Source organism: Pseudonaja textilis, chromosome 1, assembly GCF_049901715.1.
Source record: "Pseudonaja textilis isolate UNSWEBS1 chromosome 1, rPseTex1.2, whole genome shotgun sequence".
Lineage (NCBI taxonomy): Eukaryota > Metazoa > Chordata > Lepidosauria > Squamata > Elapidae > Pseudonaja > Pseudonaja textilis.
In genome coordinates, this window is record NC_141990.1 from 187,679,088 (window position 1) to 187,706,568 (window position 27,481).

General features: G+C 37.0%; 2 protein-coding genes across 6 annotated transcripts in view; both read right to left on the minus strand.

The window, feature by feature from the left end:
- METAP1D (methionyl aminopeptidase type 1D, mitochondrial) overlaps nucleotides 1–5,606 on the minus strand; it is an 86,815-nt gene extending 81,209 nt beyond the window's left edge. For 2 of the 3 annotated variants that reach the window (XM_087919939.1, XM_026697053.2), the window contains exon 1: nucleotides 5,453–5,601. In XM_087919939.1, the coding sequence (XP_087776065.1) occupies nucleotides 5,453–5,498 (46 nt within the window). In that variant the 5' untranslated portion in view covers nucleotides 5,499–5,601. Of the gene's footprint in view, nucleotides 1–5,452 lie in introns of all 3 variants that reach the window. The other variant, XM_026697054.2, reaches the window with a different exon arrangement.
- Nucleotides 5,607–9,833: 4,227 nt separating this feature from the next.
- Nucleotides 9,834–27,481, minus strand: part of HAT1 (histone acetyltransferase 1) — a 30,529-nt gene continuing 12,881 nt past the window's right edge. For all 3 annotated transcript variants that reach the window (XM_087919940.1, XM_026697056.2, XM_026697055.2), the window contains exons 4-11: nucleotides 26,719–26,839; nucleotides 21,651–21,830; nucleotides 21,298–21,419; nucleotides 20,688–20,792; nucleotides 20,292–20,398; nucleotides 12,258–12,409; nucleotides 10,517–10,633; nucleotides 9,834–10,232 (exon numbers count right to left, since the gene is read on the minus strand). In XM_087919940.1, coding sequence (XP_087776066.1) covers nucleotides 10,065–10,232; nucleotides 10,517–10,633; nucleotides 12,258–12,409; nucleotides 20,292–20,398; nucleotides 20,688–20,792; nucleotides 21,298–21,419; nucleotides 21,651–21,830; nucleotides 26,719–26,839 — 1,072 coding nt within the window. In that variant the 3' untranslated portion in view covers nucleotides 9,834–10,064. The remainder of the gene's footprint in view (nucleotides 10,233–10,516; nucleotides 10,634–12,257; nucleotides 12,410–20,291; nucleotides 20,399–20,687; nucleotides 20,793–21,297; nucleotides 21,420–21,650; nucleotides 21,831–26,718; nucleotides 26,840–27,481) is intronic.

Here is a 27,481-nt window from a genome sequence, read left to right on the forward strand (position 1 = left end):
GTATATATGTACAATGACAATAAAGAATTCAATTCAATTCAATACTCCAGGGAAAGATTGAAAGCAAATGAGGTCCAGGCAGAAGAAAAATACCATGGTTTCAAAATCTAAGGGACTGGTTTGGACAAAACTCAGCAGCACTTTTTCGTGTGGCTGTTGATAAAAATAGGATCGCCAACATTATCACCAAAGTCAATGATTGATATGGCAGAAAAAGACTGAAAAATGTGACATGATCGTTTTTCACATAACCTTTGCAGCATCCCCATCATCATGTGATCAAAATTCAGATGCTTCATATTTATGACCATTGCTGAGTCCCAAGGTCATGTGATCACCTTTGGCTATCTTCTGACAAGCAAAGTCAGTGGGGAAGACACAGTCATTTAGCAACTGGGTTACTAGCTTATCAACTGCAGTGATTCACTTAACAATTGTAGCAAGAAAGGTCATAAAATGGGGCAAAACTCACTTAACAACTGACATTTTGGGCTCAATTGTGTTCATAAATCGAGGACTGCCTGTAATCAGGAACAGCATGTTCTAATTTTGAAATTTATTCCACCAGCTTAAATAAAGAAATTCATGGGCAGCAGAGCTTCCTGTGAAGTCTGAGGAGAATTTCAACTTTCTCACAAGAAAATAATGTGGACTACAGCAAATATAAAAGATTGGCACCAACTGAATAACCTCAGAGGATGACTTATTTATATTTTTGGATTATGACATGGTGAGCAAGGGATAGAGCTAAGGTTCTTTTAAATTCCAAAATGTTTAATTTCAGCAGCAACGAAGATCATTATTACATGGACTTCCATATATTATTTTCATTCAAAAATCCAGTGAAGTCTTTCTAGGGTTGTTCAGAAGCCCCCATTCTGTGATACTCTAATGGGAACAACAGTTGTTTTTTTTAAAAAAAACTTTGTATACCACACAATGTTAGTGATTGCAATGATGGGAATTTTATATGGTAGATATGTAGGCTGCTGATTTGCTGCTCATGGAAAATTTGTAAAACAATATATAGGTTAGAAGTAAATTTCAGAATAGAATAGAATAACAGAGTTGGAAGGGACCTTGGAGGTCTTCTTGTCCAAACCCCTGCCTAGGCAGGAAACCCTACACCATTTCAGACAAATGGTTATCCAACATCTTTTTTAAAACTTCCAGTGTTGGAGCAAGTTGTTCCACTGATTAATTGTTCTAACTATCAGGAAATTTCTCCTTAGTTCTCCTTGATTAGTTTCCACCCATTGCTTCTTGCTTCAAAAATTGTTTTGTGAAATTTTCATGCTTTTTTGTTCCTTGAGACCTGAAAATTATTTCAAGGGTTCCTCCAGAGTAAAAAAAAAAAAGGAGAGATCAGCTGCTCTACTAGATTCTGGGTTTCTACTATATTATAAACCCAAAGAGTTGTAGCAAACTTGAAGTCTGTCCATTGGTAGCCAAATCTTATTCAGAAGGTTGTAGCACTTCAATGTAGCACATTGAAAGAGATGTCAACTTTGATTAATCCATAACTATAGACCTGTTTAGGAGGACCAGATCTTTTAAGTGAACTAGAATTCCTATGTGTTACCTAACTTTTAATGATATCAAAGCATAAGCATATAATACATAAAAAATCAAATAAAAGAAATAGATTTGTTTTCTTTTTATGCCTCAGAATGCTTTGGGGTGGGGCAGATATTGGTATTAATTTATATTTTATGTAGAAAGATTATTCAAATTTTATGTATTAGCAGGATGGGCGAAATTACAACTTTCAGACTTCCATTCCAACATATCTAGAGGGTATAGGGTTCCGGAAGGTTGTTCTTAGCCTTGGTATTCATCTAGAGCAGGGCTGTCAAACTTCCAGCCCACAGGTCAGCTACGTCACACGCTAGCCATGCCTACACCAGGTTTAGCGAAGGGGGTAAAGTCCCAATACATCATATGATGTTGCCATGACGGTGTGAATTTGACACCCCTGACCTAAAGTAATGATATGAACTGACAGTCAAAAGAACAGGTTATTATCACATAATATCCTGTATATTAATATCCATAATATTCCTGTATTAACAGGAATCTTCAGGAAACTATTAATATATATATTAGGCTATAAATTATATGAAAATTATAAAATGCTACAACTGATGGTTTTCAACATCAATAGGGAAATTTGAGCAGATTTCAGTGAAATTTCCTTTTTCTTTGTTTTACACTTCTACCCTCAGTACATTTATTTAGGTGAATGCATGGGAGAAAGGAGGGTTAATACTGAATGCATTCAATTTATGATTAAGAAATGCATCTGTTTCTTTACCTCTTTTAGAAAATATTGGAACACTGCATCTCCTTACTGCAGCATAGAAAATGATGAGTTTAAAGAGGGCAAATTTATCCTGTTTCCTCCCCTTAAAGTGAACAGAAATCCCACAAATCAGAAATGATTGTTTCATTCATATGCAAATGCATATCTTTTCAGGCATAGTCTAACCATATTGACACATGTGAAGAAGCCTGTTCAGTTCAACAGGATTAGCTTCAGAGTAGACATATATAGGATTGTGTTGTCAATTCTTAACAGACTGCAAGATGCAATTCTTGAATTACATTTATTGGGCAAGTTTAGGATTACTCTTGAATATGTGAATAGAGCGAATCCACTCTGAAGAGGTTGTCTTGCAGAAACAAACACAATTATTTTAAAGAAAGAGGAAGAAGAAAATGGGAGGAACCAGCGTGGGTGTTAAACTGGGCCAGATCAGCATTGTAGTTCTCCTCCGCGGCTGGCTTGGTGGGGGGCAGAGACAGGATGGACACCTTCTGAAGCACCCTGCTGACCAAAACAAGGTGTGGGGGGAACTTGCGCGCCCCCCCATGCCCCATTTTGGCTGCCAGAGGCACCGTGGGCCGGTCCTTTGCTATTGCTGGCCTCATGGGCCAGATTTAAGCATCCCACAGGGAGATCCGGTCCATGGGCCTTGAGTTTGACACCCTTGATTTAGAGGATGGCAAATGAATAAAACAGCTCGACTTGTGTGAATGGCGGTATGGCACACACACATGCAGCTTGACCTCGTGTGACTGGAGCTGTATGTGCAAGTGCACACCAGCCCATTGCTTGTGCAGCCCAGTTTTAAATAGGCTGTGGCCAAGTAGTGGGCCCCAGCCCAGGGGTTGGGGACCCCTGACCTAAGGGAAGTAAGGTCCTAAGCCTGCTGCATCATGTGATTTTCTACTTAGTGACCATGGCACTTACTGATTGAGTTCCTGGTACAACTGTGGTCACTAAGCAAGAACTACCTGGGGGGATCAATAAAATTTATAGGAGGAAATGAGAATTGTTAAACATTCTTTTATCTCTATCTCATTCTGCTAACAAAAAGATACAGTTGGTGGAACACATTCGCTGAATTCCATCCTTTTCATTTCAAATACACTCCGATGTTATTGCAACTTTATTCTCGGTATGATTTCACAGTTAGGCCATTCCTACTCTCTTATTATCGTTGTTAATTGTTATAGTTAATTATCAGATCATCAGAGGGATTCTATTGTCCCAGTGCAAGAGTACAGAATACATAACAAAAAATGCAATCTATTTATATCTACATATGGGTATGCATGTATAAATGGCCAAAATTAAGTTCTGCCTTACATTCATCTTCTGGGATATGACAGAAATTCTGTACAACCTAGGGGAACTTTTCTGACAATGGGAACAATTAATCAATGGCATAGCTTGCTTCCCAGATTTGTGGGTACTCCTTCAGTAGATGTTTTCAAAAGTAGACTGGACAACCATTTGTCCAGGATGACATAAAGTGTCCCGCCTAGAAGACGACCAAGTTCCTTTCCAGCCCTATGATTCTATATTCTAAGTTCTAATATGGGCACTCAACTTGTTAACATAAGCTGGAATACATACTAGCAAGGAAATACATTCAAGCATATTAACCATAGCTTGGCAGCTTATTAAAGTAACTTTTTCCCTCAGCAGCAGAAATAAACATGCTTTACTAGCATAAACATGGAAGCAAGAAGTGATATATCAAATGGCTACTTGTAAACACTGTTGTTGTTTTACAGGTCAACATCTGAACTTTCAAGGAGACACAAATACAACTATAACTTTCCTATTTGTTTTTGAATTCCAAATATAAATTGAGTTTTTATCTGAAACTGAATATTTTAAAAGATTGAGAGCCACTTATCAGAAGATGCAGAGAGTGCCTACTTCATAATGATTTAGCTTTTTAAAATCAGAAAATCAGTGCATATAAGGATACTGCAGGCTCTCATGACCATTAAGATTTGTTTCAGAGGATATTATCCTGATTTTTGTTATTAAAAATTATAATATTATTCTAAGGAAATTATTAATAATTGAAAACTGTTCCAATGCATAATCAGAACATTTACAATCTACTCCAATAGTGCAATCAATCACATTCCTGTAGACAGGCTATGCCAGAGTTTAGACAGATAATTTATGAATTGCTTTAAATTTATATTCACATTTGCTTTCTTAAAGAAAAAGTATCCAAGTTCATCAGAAATCTCCTCTTTCGCTCTACTCCTATACATAGCTTTCAATCCAACAAAAGTTAGAATTTGCAATCAAAGAAACACATTAGCTGCAATTGCCATTGCAAACCTATACTTATAAGAATCTTCAATGGAAGTCCAAGAATATAATACACAAGTCTACGAAGGCAACTCCTCCTACAAGTCAAATCTGACTCCTGGCGATTCCATAGAATCCAATACAGTATTACACTTACCATTATTTTTGGTAGCAATATGGAAGCAGTTTGCCACTGCCTTCTTCCCCAGTGGTTCTTCCTTCAAGTACTAACCAACTCCAATGCTGTTTAAATTTTGAAAATCAGCTATTCAGCTACTAAACAAATTCTGTTGATGCAATACAGTGTAGGATCAAATTTGTACAAACTGGAGCTAAAGTATTTTAGGTACGGTATATCTCAACTCACACTTTAGATAACCGATCAAGATTTGCAAACTTCAATTCAGATTAAAGCATATATTCCGTTTATGAAGTTACAGGAATCTTTAATCCCTATACCATAATTTCTAGTCAGGATGGAGCACAAGTAACAAGAAAGCATGCTTAATTAAATATCCCAGCAGCAAATTTAAAGCAAAACTTCCGTCATAGGGAGAAGAGGGTGTTGTACAGTACATCAGTTACTTTTGCTGTAACTCTTTGGATTCCCTCCCCTCCCCCCGACAATTAATAAACTTGGAAATTCTGAGTTTCTCTAAAATAATAGCATTGCTAAATAAAAGGAGAAACACTTAATCGGGTCCTTCCTGCTAGACAGAAAAGTTATTATCAGTCAGCTTTCAGGCGTGCATACGAGACATCCGCTTTCCTCGCGTGTGGAATGTTGGCTCTTCGCAGGCGGCTCTGAGAAAAATAACAGAAGGCACTTACCCGCGAACAGCCGAAGCATACCAACAGCACCTCTGGGCGCCGCCATTTTGCATAAACTCGTCGGTCACGTGGGAGCGGTGCTACACTCCCACCCATGGACCGCCACTGAGCCGGGAGAAGACGGCAATTCAACGAAGGGGACAAAAACGGGCGCGCGAAAGGGAAAGGGGAGGTGCCGAGGGGAAGCCACGCCCCCCTCTCAGCTGTCGCTCGTCTTCCTTTTACGCATTTGCTTGGAGAGCAAGGAGCGTGAAGGGTTGTTGTTTTCCAAAAGCCAATTTGGACTTTCTCGGGGTTTCCTTGAAGGCGTTTCACTTCTCTGAAGAACTGAGGAAGCTTTTTGGATGAGAAGCGAAACGTCTTCAAGGAAAACCCAATAAGTCCAGCTGCTTGCCTTTTGAAAAAAGTTGTCCCAAACGACCTGGATGCCTGAGGATCTCCATAGATGAAGAGCAGAGAAGTTAACTGTGGTAGCAGGTTACAGAGAAACGACAAGCTTGGGTTTCCTATACAGTATATACATGTCGGAGTTGGTAACAGTGTGTGTGTATACAAATCCTGTGTGTGTATATACACACAGATATACACGCATTGTTACTGTGTGTATATTATATCCTCTGTCTGTCTGTCTATGTCTGTGTGTCTGCCTACCTACACAGCACACACACACACACACACACACACACACACACACACACACACACACACACACTATTACCAACTCGGAAATGTATTCTTCTCCTTTCTGTCAAGAATCCTGCTGAAAAGACAGTAGCCTGCCAAAACACAAAAGGGTTTGCAACTGTTGTACAGTTAAATGTCTATGGAGATGCTCAGGCATCCAGATCATGGTTGTCCCAAAGGTGCTTTTTCAAGAGATAACTGGACTTTCTGGTTTCTCTTTGAAAATGTTTCATTTCTCATCCAAGAAGCTGAAGAGCTGAAGAAGCTTATTGGATGAGAAGCAAAACATCTTCAAAGAAAAAATAGAAGGTACAGTTCCTCTTGAAAAAGCACCTTTGAGACATATTGTAAACAGCTATAGTGGAAGCCAGCAGCACTCCTTGGGCAATGTAGAAAAGGATGGTTGGTATCTTTCTCCTTTGAAGGAAACCTTGAAATGTTTCAATACTCTTGGTTTCTTAGGAAAAATCACACAGCTTTTTTGAACGCGGGGGAGTGCAAGCGCAAGTTTCGTTTTGCTCAGCAAGCTGAGCAAAAGCAACCACATCTTTTTAAAAGGTTCAATTCTGACGGCTTAACAGGGCTCGATCCTTCCCAATTATGAAGGTGCAAAATGTGCAACTGCCGCTCTTCTCCTTAAGCCTGGTCTTGCCCGCTCCAAATCACCCTCACTTGGGACTCACCCACCTGCCTTGTTTCAGGCATCCCCTTAAATTCTTCACCTTTTTATCCAAAAATGGGATACGGAGCCCCCTCCACCCAAAAGGCAGTGAGTAAAGTGAAAATATGGTGATGCTTTTCACTAAATGGCTGGAGCTGCTGTATTTTCCACAGATAATATACAAGTAGTCCTTGACTTACAACAGTTTATTTAGTGACCAAAGTTACAACAGCACTGACAAAGGGACTTATGACCATTTTTCACATTTAGGACCATTGCAAGCATTCCCAAGGTCATGGTCACATGATCAAAATTCAGGTGCTTGGCAATTGACTCGTATTTATGACAGCTGCAGTGTCTCAGGGTCATGTGATCCCCTTTTGCGACCTTCTAACAAGCCAAGTCAATTGGGAAACCAGATTCTCTTTAACGAGTGTCACTAACTTTACACGTGCAGTGATTCCCTTAACAACTGTGGCAAGAAAGGTTGTAATGGGACAAAATATACTTAACAAATGTCATGCTTAGCAACATAAATTTTTGGCTCAATTACAGTCATATATTGAGGACTACCTATAGTACTGGCATTCCAAATGCCGTGTGATGATGATGATTGACTTAAGAGCCCATTTAGTATAGTGGTTAAGGCATCAGGCTAGAAACAGGAAGCACGCCAGCTGAGTGATCCTGAGCAAGTCCTTCTGTCTCAGCTGTAAGGGGCAAACCCCTTCCAAAAATCCTTGTCAAGAAAACTACAGAGCTAGTCCAGGTAGTTGCACTTTGCCAACTATTGTAGGATGGATTTTGTATATTGTCCTGCCATTGCCCCAGAAGTTTTGAAGTTGCATTTATTGATGTTTTATACTCCATCCTTCTGGGCAATAAAGACTGTGCAAAGCAAATAACATACAAATGTTATTACAGAGATTAAAGTATTTGTGGGGAAGTCAGCTGCCACAAATTTACTATAATACCAGGAGAGCAGAAATAATTAAAATACATTGAATTACAAACCACCAGTAGGTCTACAAACTGAGGGTGAAGTTCCACAGACACACGGCTACAATGAAGAAATTGTCCTTCCTGCTACTCCGAGGAATCTTACTAGGAAGATTGAGGCACCTGAATAGGGTCTCTATTGTCCTTTCTAGCAGCCAGGCAAATTACCAACCAAATTATAAATGAGTTTAAGAATATTAATTGCCACATTTTCAACTGAGATCAGAAATATACTAATAATTTGTAGCTAATAGCTGGTTTGTCAGCTGATTCTGATAAAAGCCCAATATCCCCCACCTCACCAATAAAATTGGAGCTCAGTTCTACCCTTGCCATCTACACCTTTCTGCTTCCATAATTTGACTTCGGCAGAAAGCAGGAGTCAACAAAACCGAGATCAATATTTATTCTGCAAACCCGGATAAATATTTTTACTTACTGGATAAAGCTATTCTGCAACTGTATTAGATTGGTCCACCTAACATTGGCAGATAATTTCAAATACTCTTGGGTAAAAAGCAATCCAAAAGAAATTATGTCGTGGCTTTCCAGTTCTGCTGATCTACCATTTGGGCCAGATCAAGCTAAATTAACCTTAAGGCAAGGATTTGACATAGGACCATGATGGCGAATGTATGGCACAGAGCCCTCTCAGTGGGCACACATGCTCTTATGGTTTCTGATGTACACATGCACGCCGGCCAGCTGATCTTCGCAGGTGCTGGAGCACTGGAAAACAGCCGGGAAAAACCTGTTGGACTGCTTTTGGGCCCAAAAAATGACCTGAAAAACAGCCTGAAAATGCCCCCCTAAACAGCCAGAAAACAGGCATGCGTGCACCGGCTAGCTGGTCTTCGGTTTTCTGGCATGCACATGCACACACGTTCTGGTTTGGGTACTCAGTGCCGAAAAGGTTCACCACCACTGACATAGAAGGTCAAGCTACCCTCTCATGGGATGTATGTATAATGTTAACAGAATTTTAGTTCCCAAATACACTTCATATTTATACCAAATTTTAACCACTATATTTTAAACTCACGGAAAGTAGCAAAATTGTAATACTATTTGTGATCTGTGAACTTCAGCCACAAATGGTAACAGTCATTAAATTATTTAGGTGCTAATTTTATTCAGTTTGGTACACCAATTCATCACAATTTATACTCTTAGGCATTGGGCCCATTAGAATGACAGAGACCATACATTTTTGGGGGGCTACTTTAAGTTTTAGGCTTTATATTCCTCGCCATGCCTTTCTACGTTGAACCTAAGTTCTGCATAAGTCAAACCATCTCATATTATGTTGTGAAATGCTGTAGATTTTAGTGATTTGGATCATAGATCCCAATATTCTCGAAAGTGAGAGAGGGCTTGCAATTTTTATTGTTTTGGGGTCCTTTGCAATTTCCTGGTAGCTGGCCTATCTGATATTGTACTATTGGTGTGACTTTGATAGGCAGCCACACTTGGAAAGATTCACTGTTGTCCCAAACCATGACATTAATAAACTTTGGATATAATTTATTAACGAGAGCTAATAGGCAGGTCATCTTTTTTTAACAGAGGTCTGGGGCACTTCTTTTTTAGCAGGAGTGCAATCTATCTCTGACATTTGTATAGAGATAATTTGTATAGAGACATTTGTATAGAGAATTTCACTGTGATAAGATGAACCAAAGTCTGAGAATTTATATAGGGCAAGACTGGCTCAAATTAGACTTGATTGTTCAATGAAAGAGATGCTTAACTGATATTAGCTTATCCTTTATTATTTTGACTCTTTAAAATGCAAAACATTAACTGCTTTGATATTTTTAGTTTGAAATGTTATATAAGTGTTTTAAATAAATAAATCCACTTTCCATTCATGGGGTTCAATTTTTGATGCAGGCAAAAATTGATTATTTGTTTTACTCATTACTGAGCATAGTTTCACAGAGTATTAATATTTATGCCATTGTACTTTGATATCTTGTTACATCATCTCAATTGGTAAGCTAGATTTTACACTTACTATGCAGGGATTCAGACCAGTTTTGTTAATGCTTGTAATCTACTTTCTTTATTTCAGCAAAGTACCAGTAGATTGAAGTACTAGTTTTTAGACTCTACAACACAAAAATATAAAAAATCCGAAATACAGAAAACCACAGTCATTTCGAAAGTGATTAAAATGTCACATGAAATTTTGCAGTGGAGCAGTGATCATGAATGTATTTCACAATGCAAATAGGTAGAAGTTTGCGTGTTTCTTATAGAGAATCCTCAGATCTGAGCAATTCGTTCTAGGACTCGTCGATAATCTGAAATAAGTTGCTGGTACGTCTCTTCCAATTGTTTATGTTGTAAATTTAGGTCTATTTGGTTCAACTGATTGGTCAACTCTTCTGGTCTTAAACACCTTCTCATCTTGGCAATCTCTCTTTGCTTTTTCTAGAAAACAAAGGATTTACACATATGAACAACATTACCACATTACCACCTCCTGCCAGTTCATTGACACTGTGATGAAATAATAGATTTGTATTCTACTAAAATAAATTAAAGATTAATTGGAGATTTCCTTACCAGGAATGGAGGCAGAAAACTAAAAGAACTTGGAGAAGGGATATTCAGACAAAATAAAAAGGAAAGAAAGTTGGCATTTGGGAAAGTCTGAGTGGTCTCCTTCCCCTCATGACAAATTCAAATAAAAAATTAAAATGATAGAAAGGCACCTTATATGGGCCCATCAATCTTCTTTTTACATCCAATCTATAACTTCTGGATTGTTCTGCATTACTCATGTCTGTTGCATGTAACCGGAGAATTTCATAAACTCGTCGTGTATGTTGCTAAGAGTAAAAGGAAAAACATATGACAAAACAAGCTGGAATAATTGTTCGCAGTGTATAAAATTAAAAATCTTGCCTACTATCTTTTCTTCTTGACTACTGTTTCCATCCCTTAAATTTCAGCAGTCACTGTAAAATTCATCATATTAGTTTTAATCTCTCCTCTTTTTCAAGGACCTAACTTTCTCAATTCTTATTTATTCATTTGTAGCATTCATATATCACCTAGCCTACATAACTCCAGGTTGTTTAAAATATTAACTCAAACATATCAAAGCCTAACCTCAGCAAGATATAAACTACAAAAACATAGCAGACCATCCACCCTAAGCTCCTGATTGAAACATGGCACATAATTGTAATAAGCAAATAAATAATTCTGGTGTGTATGTGGATGAGGTGTACAATTTACTCACATTTTCATTTTAGGCAAAAGATTTTTCATTTTGCTATTTGTAAGTTTCAGATAGTCGAGCCTTCTGAACTTTTTTCCCTAGAAAATTGGTGTCCTAAATTCTTCAAAGATTTTATTGCATAACTATACAAAAGTCAAATCTCAACAACAATTTGAAATTCACTGTTGGTAACCAATACAATATTACCATAACTTTGAAAAATGCTACCTTAAAACTTGTGGGGTTTGTAGAACCTATCAATAAAAGAAGCTGCATTGTACTAAATAGTTTTCAACACAATAACTATTATATATAGTTTTGGTTACTATGTAGTCCTTCTGTAAATAATTCCTTATCTAAGGGGACTTTGCAGATAGTCCTAGACCCAGAACTATTCGTTCAGTGACCATTCAGTCATGACAGCACTGAACAAATGGTAGTTATAACCAGTCCTCAGCATTCTCACCATTCCTAGCACCCCCTATGGTCACGTTATTGCAATCTGGGCACTTGGCAAGCAGTTCACACTTACGACCGGTTGCAGTGCTCTACAATCACATGATCACCATTTGCAATCTTCCCTGCTGGCTTACTCAAAAGGTCAATTGGAACGCCATCAACCAGGAAGGTTACAGGTCACTGGGATAAGTATCCCCCACGTGTGTACTCTTCTGCAGATTCTCTGCACTTGTGCTGCATTGTTCAGTCATGACCCCCATGCACTCTTCCCAACCCTGGTCAAGCCTTTCTCACACTCTCACCAAGTTGGGCCATGACTCTTGCATACCCCCTCATGTACTTTTCCTGACCTATGCCTCTCGGGAACCTGCCCTGACCCTCCCCCGTGTTTCCTCATTCCCTCCCCCTGCCTGCAAGTCTGGGACAGGCAACTTCCTGCCAGCTTCCTCACTGTCTTTGGTTGTGCGAAGTGGGCAGGTAGTTGCCTCACCTTATGATAATGGAATTCAGTTAACGGTGGCAACCGGGACTGTAAGCATTGCTGGCCCTAGTGATGACATCATGCTTAGCAACAGAAATTCTGGTCCCAATTGCTGTCATAAGTTGAGGATTGCCTATATCATTCTACATTCCCTGCAGCTGCAAGGGAAAAGAAAAACCAACAACAATCTTATTTAGCAAAGTTCCAAGTTGGATATAGAATACTTCTTCAAACAGGACACCAATTTGCAAAATGTCAATATTGGATACATTTAAAATATTATTAATACCTTATTTACTTTCAGCTTCTGTTGAGCTTCTGTTACCATATCTTGACTGAAGCCTTGCTTAAGATTCTCTGGAGAAAAGCAGGGTAAATCTTGACACAATTTTACTAATACAAAATCTCGCAATTTCACATAGCTTTCAGATGGATCTTCAGCTAAAAGAAGAAAAGATAAATGTTAGATTTGCAACCAGAAGTTTCCCTTTATGAATTAATACTACAAGACCATTCAAAACAGTTAAAGAAACACCCATGATTATCAATATACCAGAGGCTGCGATGGCTCACATGGAAGGACACTGGGCCTGCGCACCGCTGAGGTCGATGGCTTGATTCCTATGAGCAAATAAACCACATAGGGACAAGAAAGGAGCCTCCCCCGATTGCCTACCAGCATTCAGGCATCCCGCGGACAAAGATAATACCACCCCCAAATTTCCTTTCACAGAGGCAGCCAGCCACCTTGGTGATCCCTGGATAACACGTGCCATATGCTTAAAAAATTATCAATATATCCATATCCAAGGCCTGAAAACCTTCCATAGTTGCTTTCAGAAAAAAAAAATCTAACAAATCTACCACCAGGGTATGCTTAACATTCTCACTCAAATACCCAATATACATTCATTGCTTTATGAAAGTGGTAGGGATTGGTGCTGTTCTAGTGGGCAAGTGGCATAACACAAGCACAAACAACAAGCACAAGCAATTGGAAATCAACTGCCTGGCAAGTAACATGGTCCTATGCCATGTAGAGCTTTACAGGCAATAACAGCACTTTGAACTGCACTTGGAAGCTCAGTGGAAGTTGGTGCATCTGGAGCCCACTGAAAACTACTGCAGCTCAAGTAGCAGGCAAAAATGTATTATGAAATACCTGGAATTGCTGAAATGCATTCTGGACAAGTTGCATCGTCTGAATATTTTTCAAGAGCAGACCCAACTAGAATATATTACAGTAGTAGAAAGTGGGGGTGGGGGGAGACTGAAGTGCACCTCCCATTTCTATTACTATGAGGAGGGCTTGGGCAGCTAATAAATCTAAATACAGGTAGTTTTCTTTCATGAAGCTAATTGGGACTAGAAACTCCATTAAGAGATGTGATTGTAAGTTGAAAAAAACCATGGGGTCACACTGCTTAGCAATGGCAATTCCAGCAGTCCTGATTGTTGTCATTAAGTAAGAACCTTATGTGATTCACTGCCAGCTTCCTCATTGACTTGGTTTGTTGGAATACCATCAGGGAAGGTTACAAACCATTAACATGGGAGCATGGGAAGTTGCGACAGCCATAAATATGAGGACCAATTGTAACTGCCACTTGTTCAGTGCCATTCAGTACCAAGTTCAAATGGTCACTGAATGATTAAACAAGAACTACCTGTAAATACAATAAATCTATAAAAATCTGTGCAAAGCCTCTCCTGGCCACAGGTGTCAGTTACTCTTTGAGCGGAACTATTATCTCAATAAGACCTCCAAACTGCACACAGGTTCTGTCTGAGGAAGTGCAATCCATTCAGAGCAAAAGATGAAAAGTTTCTGAATCCAACCTTCCTTCCCAATTCATAGCTACCCAGTTATTTCAGACTGAGTGGACACCTGTTCTTCTCCATCCAGACCTTCATAGCCTTCAGACACTAGGAACTCCAGACTCAGCAGAGTACCGGTAATACCATACTGTGTCTCAATGGATAACCTCATTTAGTTAGCTGAATTTAGCTGTTAGGAATAGAGTGCACAGTCCTGAGGAACTCCACAGAGCAGAAGCTTCAGGCTCAACCTCTTTTCCCTATTAACAATGGTTGGATTGGCCTTGGAAAAAGGAGAAGGACCACCATAGCACTGTTTCCCTGTATCAAGAAGAGCCAGGGCAGCTGCACTATTCCCCAGCTTCCAGCACATCTGAAGAGTTCCTAACCTCACTTCAAAACTTTACCTCTTTGTTACATGCTTAACCCTCCTCAAAATTTATTCTGAGTCCTGCAAACACATTCCCAACCTTGGTACTGCCTCACTCCAAAACAAAGAACACTTTTATACAACACATTTTAAAAAATAATAGATTGTAAAAACTATCTGCCATTTTCCTCTTCTGAATATTCCAATAATGACTCAGATATAATAGTATCCCATTTCATTCTACATGCATCACATCCATTTCCTACATGTTAAGTTAGCTAAATGTAATGCATACATGTATACATTCATTATGCTGAGACTACTACACTCTCAAAGACTCATAATGATTTGCAATGTAAACACAAACACAACCAATAAAACAATGTCTCATAATACTTAGTGTAATTTTTAGGCATCTGCAACTGACAATCTTAACTATTAAAACATTTTTAAATAACTGTTTTCATGATTCTAAACACTGCACATTAAATTAAGTTCTAGTCTATATCCCATGCGCCCCTCCTGAGTGTTGTCTTTGCATATTTAACTTTACATACATACACACACACACATCCATATTTGATAATGAAAGCCATGAGTTTTGAATATTTTTTGTTGATTTCTCACAGGTTGATTTCATAGGCTACTGTAAAGAGCAATCCCTTGTGGTGAAGAAGCATTTTTTCCTACATATTTTTGGTTTCCTTCCACATAGGATTTTACTTAAAGATACTAAGCTTCTGACTAAGCTTGTCATGCTTTGGCAGAAGAGATTTTTACTCATAAGGTATATAGCTCATCTCATACCAAGACTCCCTCATCCTGGTAACTTGGGCCATGGTCCCGGAAATCTAGCAATCCAAATTAATAAATTTTTGAATATTTTATTATATCTCCCAATTCTGAACTCTTTCAGTGTATGAGCAATGAAATGAATATTAACCTTGGACTGTTGTAAAAAAATATGTACTCTGGTTTGATCAATTCCATTACTTTGGTTCAATTAAATTCGTCAGTCTCAGCATTTGAATGAACTCTGAATCAAAAGAGAGGCAAAATTACACCATGGAATTTACTTAGGCATAATAAATATATTTAATATTTATTAAAAACTGAAGCCACTAACTCCTATGGAATATTCCATTCTTTGCTGCAAAGTTATATTTGTGTAAAAAGATGTAACTAATTGTCAGTTTGGTCTCAATAAAGACCTCTCATGAATGTTCACTGCAGCCAAAGTTTCAGAAGCCATGAGGGCATCGAGACCAGACAATGGATGTAAGAAATGTGCAATGGCCTGAATCTTTCTGTTGGCTATTCATGTATTTAGATAAACACTTTGTGCTAGTTTTGCTACTAAGGAAAAGATGGGAAGAGAGAGATTTAATTTTATATAAGAAGAGTTCCCACAGGGGAAAGAAGGGCCACAGATCCTAGACTGGCATCAGATGTAGTATCTTAAAAATGCAAGAATTGGGGAAGACATTGAAAAATAAATGAGATAAAATTAAAAAGAAGAAACAAAATGTGAGTTGTGAAACCTGACTTAGGTTCAGCAATAATTATATTGAAGCATTGTTGATTTGAAGGTAAATCCAGAAAAGAATGCTGAGGACTCAAAAACGAAGGTGTGTTGTGGGATGTTGTTGTACAGCCACATGAGCCTCCAGGGATAGAAGAGCATGGAAGATCAAAGGTTTTACAAACTAGAGTAAAACCAGCTGGCAGCTCGACTCACAGAGAGAAAATTGCTCCTAGTATTTGTAAGGCCCTCCTAAATTCTAATTTATAAAGTTAAGCAGTGCTCATATACATTAAGTCAACATTATAGAGTGCATAAGCATTCCAGTCAGAAAATACTTATGTCACATAATATTAAGCAGAGAGGAAAGATTACATCACTCTGCAGTTCAGAACCTCAACCAGCTATGTTTATCTAGAAATGGAAAAGAGGAGGTGGATTAGCAGAAATGGCTAAATTGATCTGCCTGGCCAGGGGTAAAACAAGTCATTTTATACAAGACTGGAAAGCTTTTATGGACTTTTTTCTCCTCTGAAAATGGAAAAAAAAAGAATGAAATGGTGATTTCTGGAGTTTGTGATTGAGAAAAGGGTTGACTATGGGACAGGGATTTTTGTAATGTAATTTTAAAGAGGGAGTAATGCTAATTAAGTCTGTAGCTGCTACAAAGAAGATTGGAAATCGCTTCTTTAATTATACTTTTTCTAGCTGCACTGTTTTTTAAACTTTTTCTTTTACCTTTTATTTTCTAACTTATTTTTATATATTTTCATGTTTATCTTTTAGCTATGTTAAATCTTCATAAAATTTATACCTTTTTATTTTTTTAAAAAAAAGCATAGGTGGGAGGGTCCAAATTTAATATTTCTGGATGTAAATAAACTTGCTAAATCTACAAAGGAATGCAATTAGGAAATCAAGACTAGATTCTTAACAAAAGTAACTTGCTTGCTTTTATGTCTGGCTTTTTGAATAAAAGGAAAAATAACCTGAAATAGGTTATTATACTGAGTTCATCTGTAAAATCTTGAGAATCTACAGTAAGCCCTTGTGACAAAGCACTTTACTATCAAGAGTCTGCCAGGATAGTAACAATGCTAAGTAATAAAACTATTTTCTTCCCTAAGCATTAATGTCAGGAAGTTATCTCTTTCAAATACTATTAAGTTAAGGAAGCTAGGCTGAACGAAATGGTGCAGTTCTATTGGCAGAATAATATACAGGTAGTTTTTGATTTACGACCACAATTGAGCCCAAAAAATATGTTTATAAATGAGAAAGTTGTTGTGAGTTTTGCGTCATTTTATGATTTTTCTTGTCGTATTTGTTAAGTGAATCACTGCAGTTGTGAGATTAGTAACACAGCTGTTAAATGAATCTGGCTTCCCCACTGACTTTGCTTATCAGATGGTCACAAAATGTGACAAGACCCTGGGACAATGCAACTGTCACAAATATGAATCAGTTGTCAAGCATCCTATTCTAAATCACATGACCACAGGGATGCTGCAATGGTCATAAGTGTGAAAAATGGCCTTGTCATTTTTTCAGAGCTGTTGCAACTTTGAACAGTCACTAAATGAACTGTTATAAGTCATGGACTATATTTACAGCAGCACAACACATTTCTCTTCATGCCTGTGCTTTCAAAAGATTGAGAGATAGTAGGGTACCAATACAAGTCTCGAATATGAATGGGGGGGAATTTTGTTTGTGTAATGTCAGATACCACCATTCTCACTACAAGTCAAACTCAAGAGCCTTAACAAAACTTTAGTTTGCTCAGGTAGTTCTTTTCTTATATCAATAGGAAATATATATATGTGCCATTATATATTGTGTATTGCAGTTCCCAATAAAAAATGGTTCCCTGGAACTGCTAGAATTTAATCAAAATTTTCATCAATAACTACTTTACAAATGCAATTATCTTGGGTATCTCCCTTAGTTTGATGCATTTTTTAATATAACTACCTGATAACTTTCAATATCATCTCACTTTCATAATTTTCTATCTTGTTCCCATTTGTCCAACCTAGCTGTCTTTTAACAGCAGCAGTGAAAAATAGATGAAAAGCAGAGACCCATCTCTGCATTTCAAGCTCCTAGTCAAAAACAGCATGTTCCCTAGCAAATTATTCTACAGGGCAATTTAATCTGTTTTAGAGTACTTTTACTGAAAAAATACGCATCACACTCCAGTCAGAGCCCTGTTTTATCTGCTACAGTATGTGCTGGCAGTTCCATTTCTAAGTACTGTTAAGTAACACAGTAAATATGTATCTTATAAAAAAATTCAGATAGAATTTTTAAAATTAACATTTATGTTATCCTTAGTGAATGATATGGAATATGTGGATGACCTTGAAGGACAAGGGAAAAAGATGCTGGCTAGGGAACAATCAGACAGGAGAGAAAGAAGCCTACAGTCACTTAACACACAGAGAAAGAAACTTGGGGGGGGGGGGAACACCCTAAAAGTGGTGAGGGAAAGTTTGTAACTTCAAACTTACACAATTCTGTTAATATAGTCTCATGACAAGACTTCATTAAAGTAGATTTAGTACACTTAATTGTGTTTCCTGTCTAGTTTGCCATGGAGGTCTCACAGTCACCAGCTACGGCAGTATTTTTTATTTTTATTTTTGGTGTCGGGTGATAAAATGGTATTGTGTGAGATATTATATGGCTTTTATATATGAGACTGAAATTCAAGTACAGATATGCATTAGCCATTCAGATATATGTCTAAATTAATTACATTATTTAACTGTACATTAATCTTTTTGTGTTTTTACCCCACAACCATCAAATGGGAAACCATTTTAAATTTTTTTTGAAAATTATCATATAGCTTAGATGCAATATACAAAAGGTTTAGTTTTTCTGAACACATTCATTCAACTGCATAAAAGGCACATAATGTGACTGAAGATTTACATGGTAATGATTTGCTTCCAATACACTTATGCTACCAGCATTTCTTTCCCTACCACTATCCTGCCATCAAATATAATCCCTCACTGATTCGTAAGGAATACGTTAAAATACACATTATTATAAGGTTGCATAATACTTCAGACTGAAAGGCAAAAAGGTGACTTGGAGCATGCAGAGGCATCAATGTACCACCTGTCTGCAACCGCTAAAACCAAATATATCTTTTCCCAAGACTGTTCAGCAGCTGCAGGGAGCAGACATGCAATCCCAGAAAAAGACACAGCTGCTTTGAGTTGCAGACAAGTGCTGTATAAGGAGCCCGCCCACTCCAAAACACTCCCTTGCCTTTGAATCCAAAGCATGGGCACAGCCCTATATTATAATACAAGAATGACCTTGTGGGTTTTGAAAAATGGCTTGTGAAAGTATATCAATTTTTGTTTAAGAAACACAAAACGTGAAAGTATACAAAAAACAATTTATAAAGACTATCTCATGCTTTCAGTATAGCACAGGGACAAATATGAATTCAAATAAACTATAATATACAGGATACCAAAGACATTTAATCATTGCTCCTTTCACAAAAGGGCCTTGGATCATAAATATTTAAAGGGGAAAATAGTTTTATGACTGTCCCCTTGTAACGGCTCCTTCTAAAAGACAGGGACTTAATTTAACAAATAAGTAAAAAGGAACCTGTGGGTCTATGTAAATATAATTTATGTATATTTATGTATATTTATTTTGCTAACATACTATACTATCTTTTACTGTATACATATAGTCTTCCGTATGTTGAATTTGAAAACAATGGCTTGGAGACTAAAATCCATGGAAGCACAGTCTTATTAGTTTTCTGCTCAAACTATATTTTCTCTTGATTGAATTAAGGATGAAGCAATTTCTACCACTTTCACTTATTCCCTATGGTTTCTTTGGATGTGGAATGACTGCTTGGACAGTGAAGTGAAGGGGCAAGAGTCAATAAAGATTAATTTCCCTCTTATGTTCTGGATAAAAATACTAGAAATGTCTGATCTTCCCTGAACATCACCTCATGATACATGGAAGTTTTCCTTTTATGTTTTTGGAGAAGTTAATATATTTTACTTTTTAACTTTAAATATAAAGTTATGGTTCATTTGTTCTATGGTAAACTTGTACCTTTTCAAAAGTTGAGTCCAAAATAATTTTATAGGAATTTTCTCATTTCCTGCAGACACACATATATTTACAATGTAAATTAGGCAAACTGTTTAATTAAAAACTACTTTTAGGGATCTTATTTCTCTTACACATACAGTTGTGTTTTTAAACACAAGAGATCCCTAAGAGTAGTTTTTGATTTAACAGTTTGCCTCAAGAAGACAATCTCTCCAAGGCAATTAACACACACACCCCGCCCCAACTTAGATTCCTTGTCAAGCCAGCTATGTACTTCACAACCAAAATGCCTAATTATTTGGTAATCCTTAAGCAAAAGGGATGGATTTCCATGATGCACTCTTCTCAGTAAGAAAAAGATTTGAAAAATTATATTATACACAGTTCTTATGTAAGAAAGGGCAGTATTATCTTGACCTCCGATTAGTTGAACTTTGAAAGTTCACTTCATTTTGACAGATGAATTTCAAAAGCTATCAGCTTCAATAAAGATTTATTTCACATACCTGTTATATCAAGTACTGTAGGAGATGACATGTAGTATCTATGGACAGTTTCTAATAGCCGGGCTCCATGGCCTTCTCCTTGGAATGGAGGCAATATCAGCATTTGGCTACAGGAAGAAGGAAAAAAAAGGTAACTGAAAGCTGTACATTTTACTTTTGAAACTTATTTATAACGATTTGCTATAAATAAGAGTTTGAATACAAGAGATTCTTTCCCATTTTAGATGCAAAGAACAACATCTTAAAAAATGCAAAGCCAACCCAAATCTTGAAGTAAAAAAAAATAACCCCCCCAAATTAAAACCCAAATTAAAACCATTATTGACTATTATTGGGAATTTCAACAGTCCTCTCTTCTGAAATAAAAGGCAAGGCACGTGTTATGCTTCCAATTACCTTACACGTGGCCGGGTTTTGTCTGGGTACACATAGTAATTATAGACTGTCATATAGCCTACAGTCGCAGAGAGTGTCGCTCCATCCTTATTATACTTCTCAAATCTGCAGATAAAACAGAAAGCCAAGCAGGTCAATTACAGTCGCGCTCCCATGCAGTGTCCATTTTCTTTTCTATTCTGTGACTGAATTTTCAGTGTCAGCAAGCTACTCTGTGCGGGCCCAATGGGTACACCTGCTATGTTCTGAATGTACAATTCACTTAATTGGTGTGCAGCAACTTGGATAAATCAGTCCTCTTTACAGCACTTCACCACACTTGCCTATTATAACGATGAATAGGTGGCAAGTAAAAGAAAACACAGGCAAAGCTCATTTTACTGTTTAAGCCCTACATTCAGAGCTCCAGTGGACAACAGTATTTAATTTGGCTCTATTCTCAAGGTCTTGCAAAACATAATGGATGTAAACTCCAGCTTGATAAACAATAGCTTTTTTTCCTGTCCTGGGAAAAATATCATTATACTGTCCCAATAATTGGCCAGCCACAATTAAAACGCAGCCTTTATGGAGGTAATAAGGTCCACTATTGCTTTAGAATTGTACCTACACTAGAAAGTAGTTCCATCTTTCATCATCCACGTCAATAAAGCTCGCTGTTTCAATAAACCACATCAAGAAGGTCTGAAGCCTTTCATGATACTCTCGAAAGCCTGGGCATGTCATGTCAGCCTAGGGAAAAAGCTAGAAGAAGTCAGGTGAAACTTTTCACAGATGTGAAAAGAGCTCTTAGAAGGGTACATTCAAATTCTTTGGCAGGCAACTATGGGTGCACAAAAAGTGATATGACTCCCAAATAAGTTTTTTTTTTTAACATATATTGCAAACAATTAACTGAATGTCATTTAAAAGTTGCCATGAAAACTTGTCACTTTGGGCAAAACATGTCTTCATTTTTTTTACCTTGTATATTTGATATGTTATGTCTTCACCTGCTTCTTCATTATGCACTGAATATGTATGCAATAATATCCCAAACGGCTTAAAATTAACTTCTTTTTCCAGCAGAGATACCAAGTCATCTACACTTCTGCTAAAGCCTGGGGGAATAATTTCTCTAATTTTACTTTCCACATCATCTGCCTGAAAACGAAGAAGGAAAAGCAATGTGAGTGTAGGCTCAGTTATACTGGAAAGTTAAATGTAAACGAATATTTTTCATATCTACCCCTTGAAGAAATTCCTCTAAAATTCATCAGAAAGTTACAGTATTCTTCCTACTTTAGAGGTTTCACTAAGGGAAACTCTTATTTCCATTTTCAAAAAGATGAGAAACAAAAAAAGGCCCAATCATTATATCATCACTGATGCTCAATAATGGCTACTTAAGCAAAACATTTACCATAGCTATGTTGCTTTTTGGTTATTGGAGGACAAAGGATTGTAGTAAAATAGATGAAATGGTTTCCTCAAATAACACAAACAGAAGTAGGTGTCAGCTAGGTCATAAAAGAAAACACTGAGACTTGGACAATATTTCTTCTTAAAAATAATTAAGAAATCCTACAGGTAGTCCTTGCTTAAGCACCATTTGGTCAGTGACAGTTCAAAATTATGATGGAGCTGAACAGACTTACGACCCATGCCCAAATTTACGGCCACTGCAGCACCCTTGTGGTCACATGATTGAAATCTGGGGAGTTGGCAACTTGTCTGCGCTTAAGGTAGGTTGCCAAGCACCCTGCAATCACATGATCACCATGTGAAATTTTCCCTGCTGGCTTCCCCAGGAAGTCAGTGGGGAAGCCAGCAGGGAAGATTGCAAGCTGCTGCTGGCTGCCTAGAGAACTCCCTCTGGTTTGTAGGGACTGGCTGAAAAAAAAAATATCACAAAATCCAAGCTTGGCTTTCAGGAGGGCTTTTTCACCCAGCCTCAAGACCAATAGCGGGGTCTGACAGATTGGTTTCATCCTTGTGCAGGGAACAGCCTCTCTGTCAAACCGTGTTTTTGCTATCAAGCGTGAAGAAGCTCCCCCACTAAGGAACTTTTTCACCCAGCCCCTTTTAAGAGTCAGAGTGCTACCTACTGGAATTGATTTCACTCGACACAGGGTGCAGTCTGTCTGCCAAGCAGTTTTGCTTTCAGGGAGGCCCGCTGAAAAAGCCCAGGCTAAAATCCAAACAGGATTTTGGCATGGAGCGCTTGCAGCACAGGGTGTTTGCACCCAATCCTCAGAAATGTGGCAACTCCCTCTCATTTGTGGGGGCTGAATCCAAATGCCCAATACTGCAAATGTTTTGTGACAAACTTCTGCTTGGAATTTGAGGCGGTTCCCTTCTGCCCACGAAGGAAAAGGAATTGAACTGCTGGGCTGGAGAAAAAAAGCTTGGATCACGAAGATCTAAGCTTTTTTTTCTCCAGTCCAGATCTGCAGTTCCCTTTGGGAGCTGCTGCTCTTTTGCTGTTGTGTCTGCTTAACAACTGCAATGGTGACAGCCAGGATTGCTGTCATTGAGCAAGGCAGTCATGTCTTAACTATCATAACAAGTGACCTACATTTCAGGGTCAGTTATGGTTATAAGTCAAGGAGTACCTATAAATCAAAGTTGTAATAAAAAAACCCAAACCCTTATAGAAAAGTTTTTTTTTTTTAAAATACTGATTTTGAAGAATGCGTATGCATTTTTATTTTAAGTAAAAACACATTTCCTAGTCCCACTACAGGTAGCCCTCAACATATGATCACAATTGAGCCCAACATTTATGTTGCTAAGTGAGACATTTTGTTAAGTGAATTTTGCCTCATTTTACAAACTTTCTTGCCATGGTTGTTAAGTGAAGCCCTGCAGTTGTTAAGTTAGTAACAAGGTTGTTAAATGAATCTGGCTTTCCCATTGCCTTTGCTTATCAGACGAAAGTGCAAAAGCTGATCATGTGACCCCACAAGACACTGCAACTGTCATAAATATGAGCCAAGCATCAGAATTTTGATCATGTGACAATGGGAATGCTACAGCAGTTATATGGGTAAAAAACAGTCATAAGTCAAGTGCCAAGGTAACTTTGAATAGTCACTAAATGAACTGTCATAAGTCTAGGACTATCTGTATATTCTTAATAATATACTGATTATTTACAACAGCATGACCAATATTTTGGAAGCTTGAGTGCAGCAGTGGGAAGAAAAATAATGACATGCGGATGGGACTATGTTATACACTTGGCCAGCATTAGATTTCCAGTTCTTCTTGGGCTTTCAAAGGTGTGTGGTTTTTTTAAAGCATGGGATATATTAGTTTACACTACAGTTTTTGTATCTGACTTTCCTCAAAACGGCAGGAAACGATGCTATAACTGATTTTCTGCACATTGCAGGTTATCTGGTACATCAGTAATATTTTTCCATTCATTATTGGGAAATAAAAATTGTGAAAACAGCACTGGTGTTTTATTTATAGCTAATTTTATTTATAGCTAATAGCCAGCACTGGTGTTTTATTTATAGCTAAAACCTCTGATAAAATAAAACTATGTAACTATCCAATAACAAAAAGAAAATTAAAGAAGACATAGTCCCCACATGATCACCATTTCTGAGCAGTGTATATTCAATCCATTCTTATATACTCATGAAGCTAAGCAAAAACAACCCAAACAAACTAAGGCTTGCTAGTCCCAGGATAAAGTTCAACTTTTTTCCCCACCCTCATATATAAACTAGAATCCAAAAAAAATCCAATCATGCAAATATCAAGAAAGCCCAGAAAATACTGTCCTACCTCAAATTACTCTAGCAATTTAATAATGACTGCAAACAACTATATCTAGAGAACTTATTTTAAAATCTAATTTAACCAAATGATGAGGAAAACAGTACAAATTTTATAAGCAAAACCGAATTAAGAGTAGCCTTATTAAATGGTCAAAGTAAATGTGATAGACTATCAGCTGAGCAGACATCATAATCCTTTTCAGGCCTCCAAACGGCCACTTGATTGAATGCATTTACTACTTCTCTTTAGCCATGAATATCTGATGAAGTTTAACAATAATGTATTGCTGCTTCTCACCAGGCAATAAAACTTAATGAATTGGTCTCAACTTAACAAAACCCTCCCCCCTCAATACAACTCCTAAAAGCCTGACATTACATTCAACAAAATGAGCTTACATTCTATTCAAACCATGCTCTGAACAATAAGCCCAGGTTTTTACTTAATGGAGTTTGTCATGAGTTCAGCTGTAATGTTTGTATTGTATCTATTTCCATAAGGATTGACACAAGAACACTTTGTGTTAACTTACTAAGCAGCTCTTTCACACCATTTACATGCATGATGAGTATTAATTCTAAACCAAGACCTTTGCTACTTAGCATTCAAAACTGGGAAATTAAGATGCTTAGGACAAAATACACTACAAAAGGCTAATACAACACACTGCTAATGGCTGTCCTTTCAACTATTATCCCCCTAAGTAGAAGCAACGCACCTGCAAAGGAATAATACTTCACTATTAGCTATATTTTGGGATATAGAGTAGGATGGAGTTCACCCTTTGCATATTTCATTCTCAAGGCCTTGGTGCTATTAACTTTCATATATATCAGCTTTATATTTCTAAGATGCTGTTGTGTAATTAATGTACATGGTTCTACAAATTTGCTTTCATCTTATGCAACTGATTAAAGTAGTGGAGAGAGGGCTAAAATACATTTTTCTAAACTAAATCTATCTGTGTAAAAATACAAGAAGGCTGCCTTTATTTAGCTGTATTAGAATTGCCAAAGTAACTCTTAGAAACTATTATAATAAAAACAGAAGGCCAAGAGATGAACACCAAGCTATTTTTAATACAACATTCTGTAGTACATTTTTATTCTACATGTTAAAAATCTTATTAGGTTCATGCAAGTCAGAACTGAATTTAAAAAGATAGCTCTTTCTTTTATAAGTTATATCCCGTCTTTCTGCTCACAAGGTTTTCTAGCCAAATATTGATACAGGTAAAATGCCACAAAAACAAGCCATTGTCAAAATTAACTCAGACTAATATTTCTGGTCTTGGGAGATTGATTGATTGATTGATTGATTTTTGCATCAGCTGAAACACCTGGTCTGGGTTGCCAAAATTGTGAACCAGTAAAAGCAGCTCAGTGTAAACATTGAGGTAATGTATTAACATAATTTCACAACTCCCCTCCCCCATATTAAAAATAAAACAATATATTTACAGCTCAGTTTTTTTCCAAATATTGTTAGCCTAAATTTATAATCTATCTTTATCTTAATTTTCAATCTCACAAAATATCAAAATACAAACTAAAATGTATCTAAATTACTATTATCCCCCTATATGGAAAACATCCCATAGGCATTCTGCCCATCTTCCTAGTTTTTTTGCTCAAAGTAAAATAGAGCACCAACATATAAGTAAAAAGATTCCTGGGAAACTTTTTGAATTTTTGAGCCCAACAGTCTGCTTTAGTCCTGATGATTAAGAATATCAATATCCAATGATGAAAAGCAACAATGTTTTGGTCCTGATTAAAAGAGAGATGTAGCTTCCTACCCTAGAGTAAACCTAGCATTATTACATTCTTACAATACTCAGAAATAACCAACAATATAAAATAGCACTTGTGTTTAGAGCTGCCATGTGGTAATTCTGAAGTGGCCCATGAGATCAGACAAATTATAGTTTTACATCAGTTCTATTTCAAACTAACAGATACAAATAAATACAACCATATAAGTGATAATTTCTTCAGACGTATATACTTGAAGCATGAAATAATGTTAAGACTTCTGATGCGTATGCAATTTACTTGTATAAAGCAGATTTTCCAACAAAGGATGACAAATTCCTAGAAAGCTTGTTTAAATACTAATTAAACATTATTCTGAGTATAATAATAAAAGATATATGGATTGTGATAGTGAAAGAGTTTGAAAATAAACATGTGATCATAAAAAGCTGAAGAGTAGCATCCTTAGCATATTTAGATGATTTCTGAATATCTGATTTTACCTCCACGCACTCAAAGTTCTCATTAACTTTTGATGTATAATCAACGCGAAACAGCGTCGACAAGTTACCAGCGATGTAGTACAAAAGAATCTTCAGTCCCTTGTAACCAAACGCAACCTCACTGTAGGAGAAACACAAATTGAATTACTGAAACACCCTTTTACAGTTGAAAACTAATAAATTTCTAAGAGAATTACCATACATCACAGTAATCCACAATTTGTTTTAATTAATTATAGTTTCTTGAGCAAGACAATCTTGTAGAGGAGAAATTGAGTTGTTTGGCCAACTTCTGATTTCAGATTTTTCATTTTAGTTGTTACTGCTTTGTACTTCTAGGGATTATTACTGGATTTGGTAGAGCATAAAAATGAACCAAAAATAACCCTGAAAACCATTAATATTTATATATCATTCCAAGTCACAGATGCAATTGACAAATAATTGTTTCAAATTGTGATTTATTCACCTAAAACAATTCAGCTAGAAACACAGAGCAAATCATTGCTGAGATGTGCAAACATAATTACAAAGATATTATTTCTCATTGAAATTACATTTTATTTGCAATAAGTAACTTAATTTAAAATAATTGTGCTCTTGTTTACCATGGGTGCTTAAGCTACATTGAGGATTTTTTGTTAGTGCTGTTAAATAGATTATGAAAGTGAAATAGATTATGTTGGTGTACAAATTTAAACCATAAAGAAAAAGTGAGCGTTATTGCATTCATAACAATTAAGCTCTAGCTTTATATGGATTT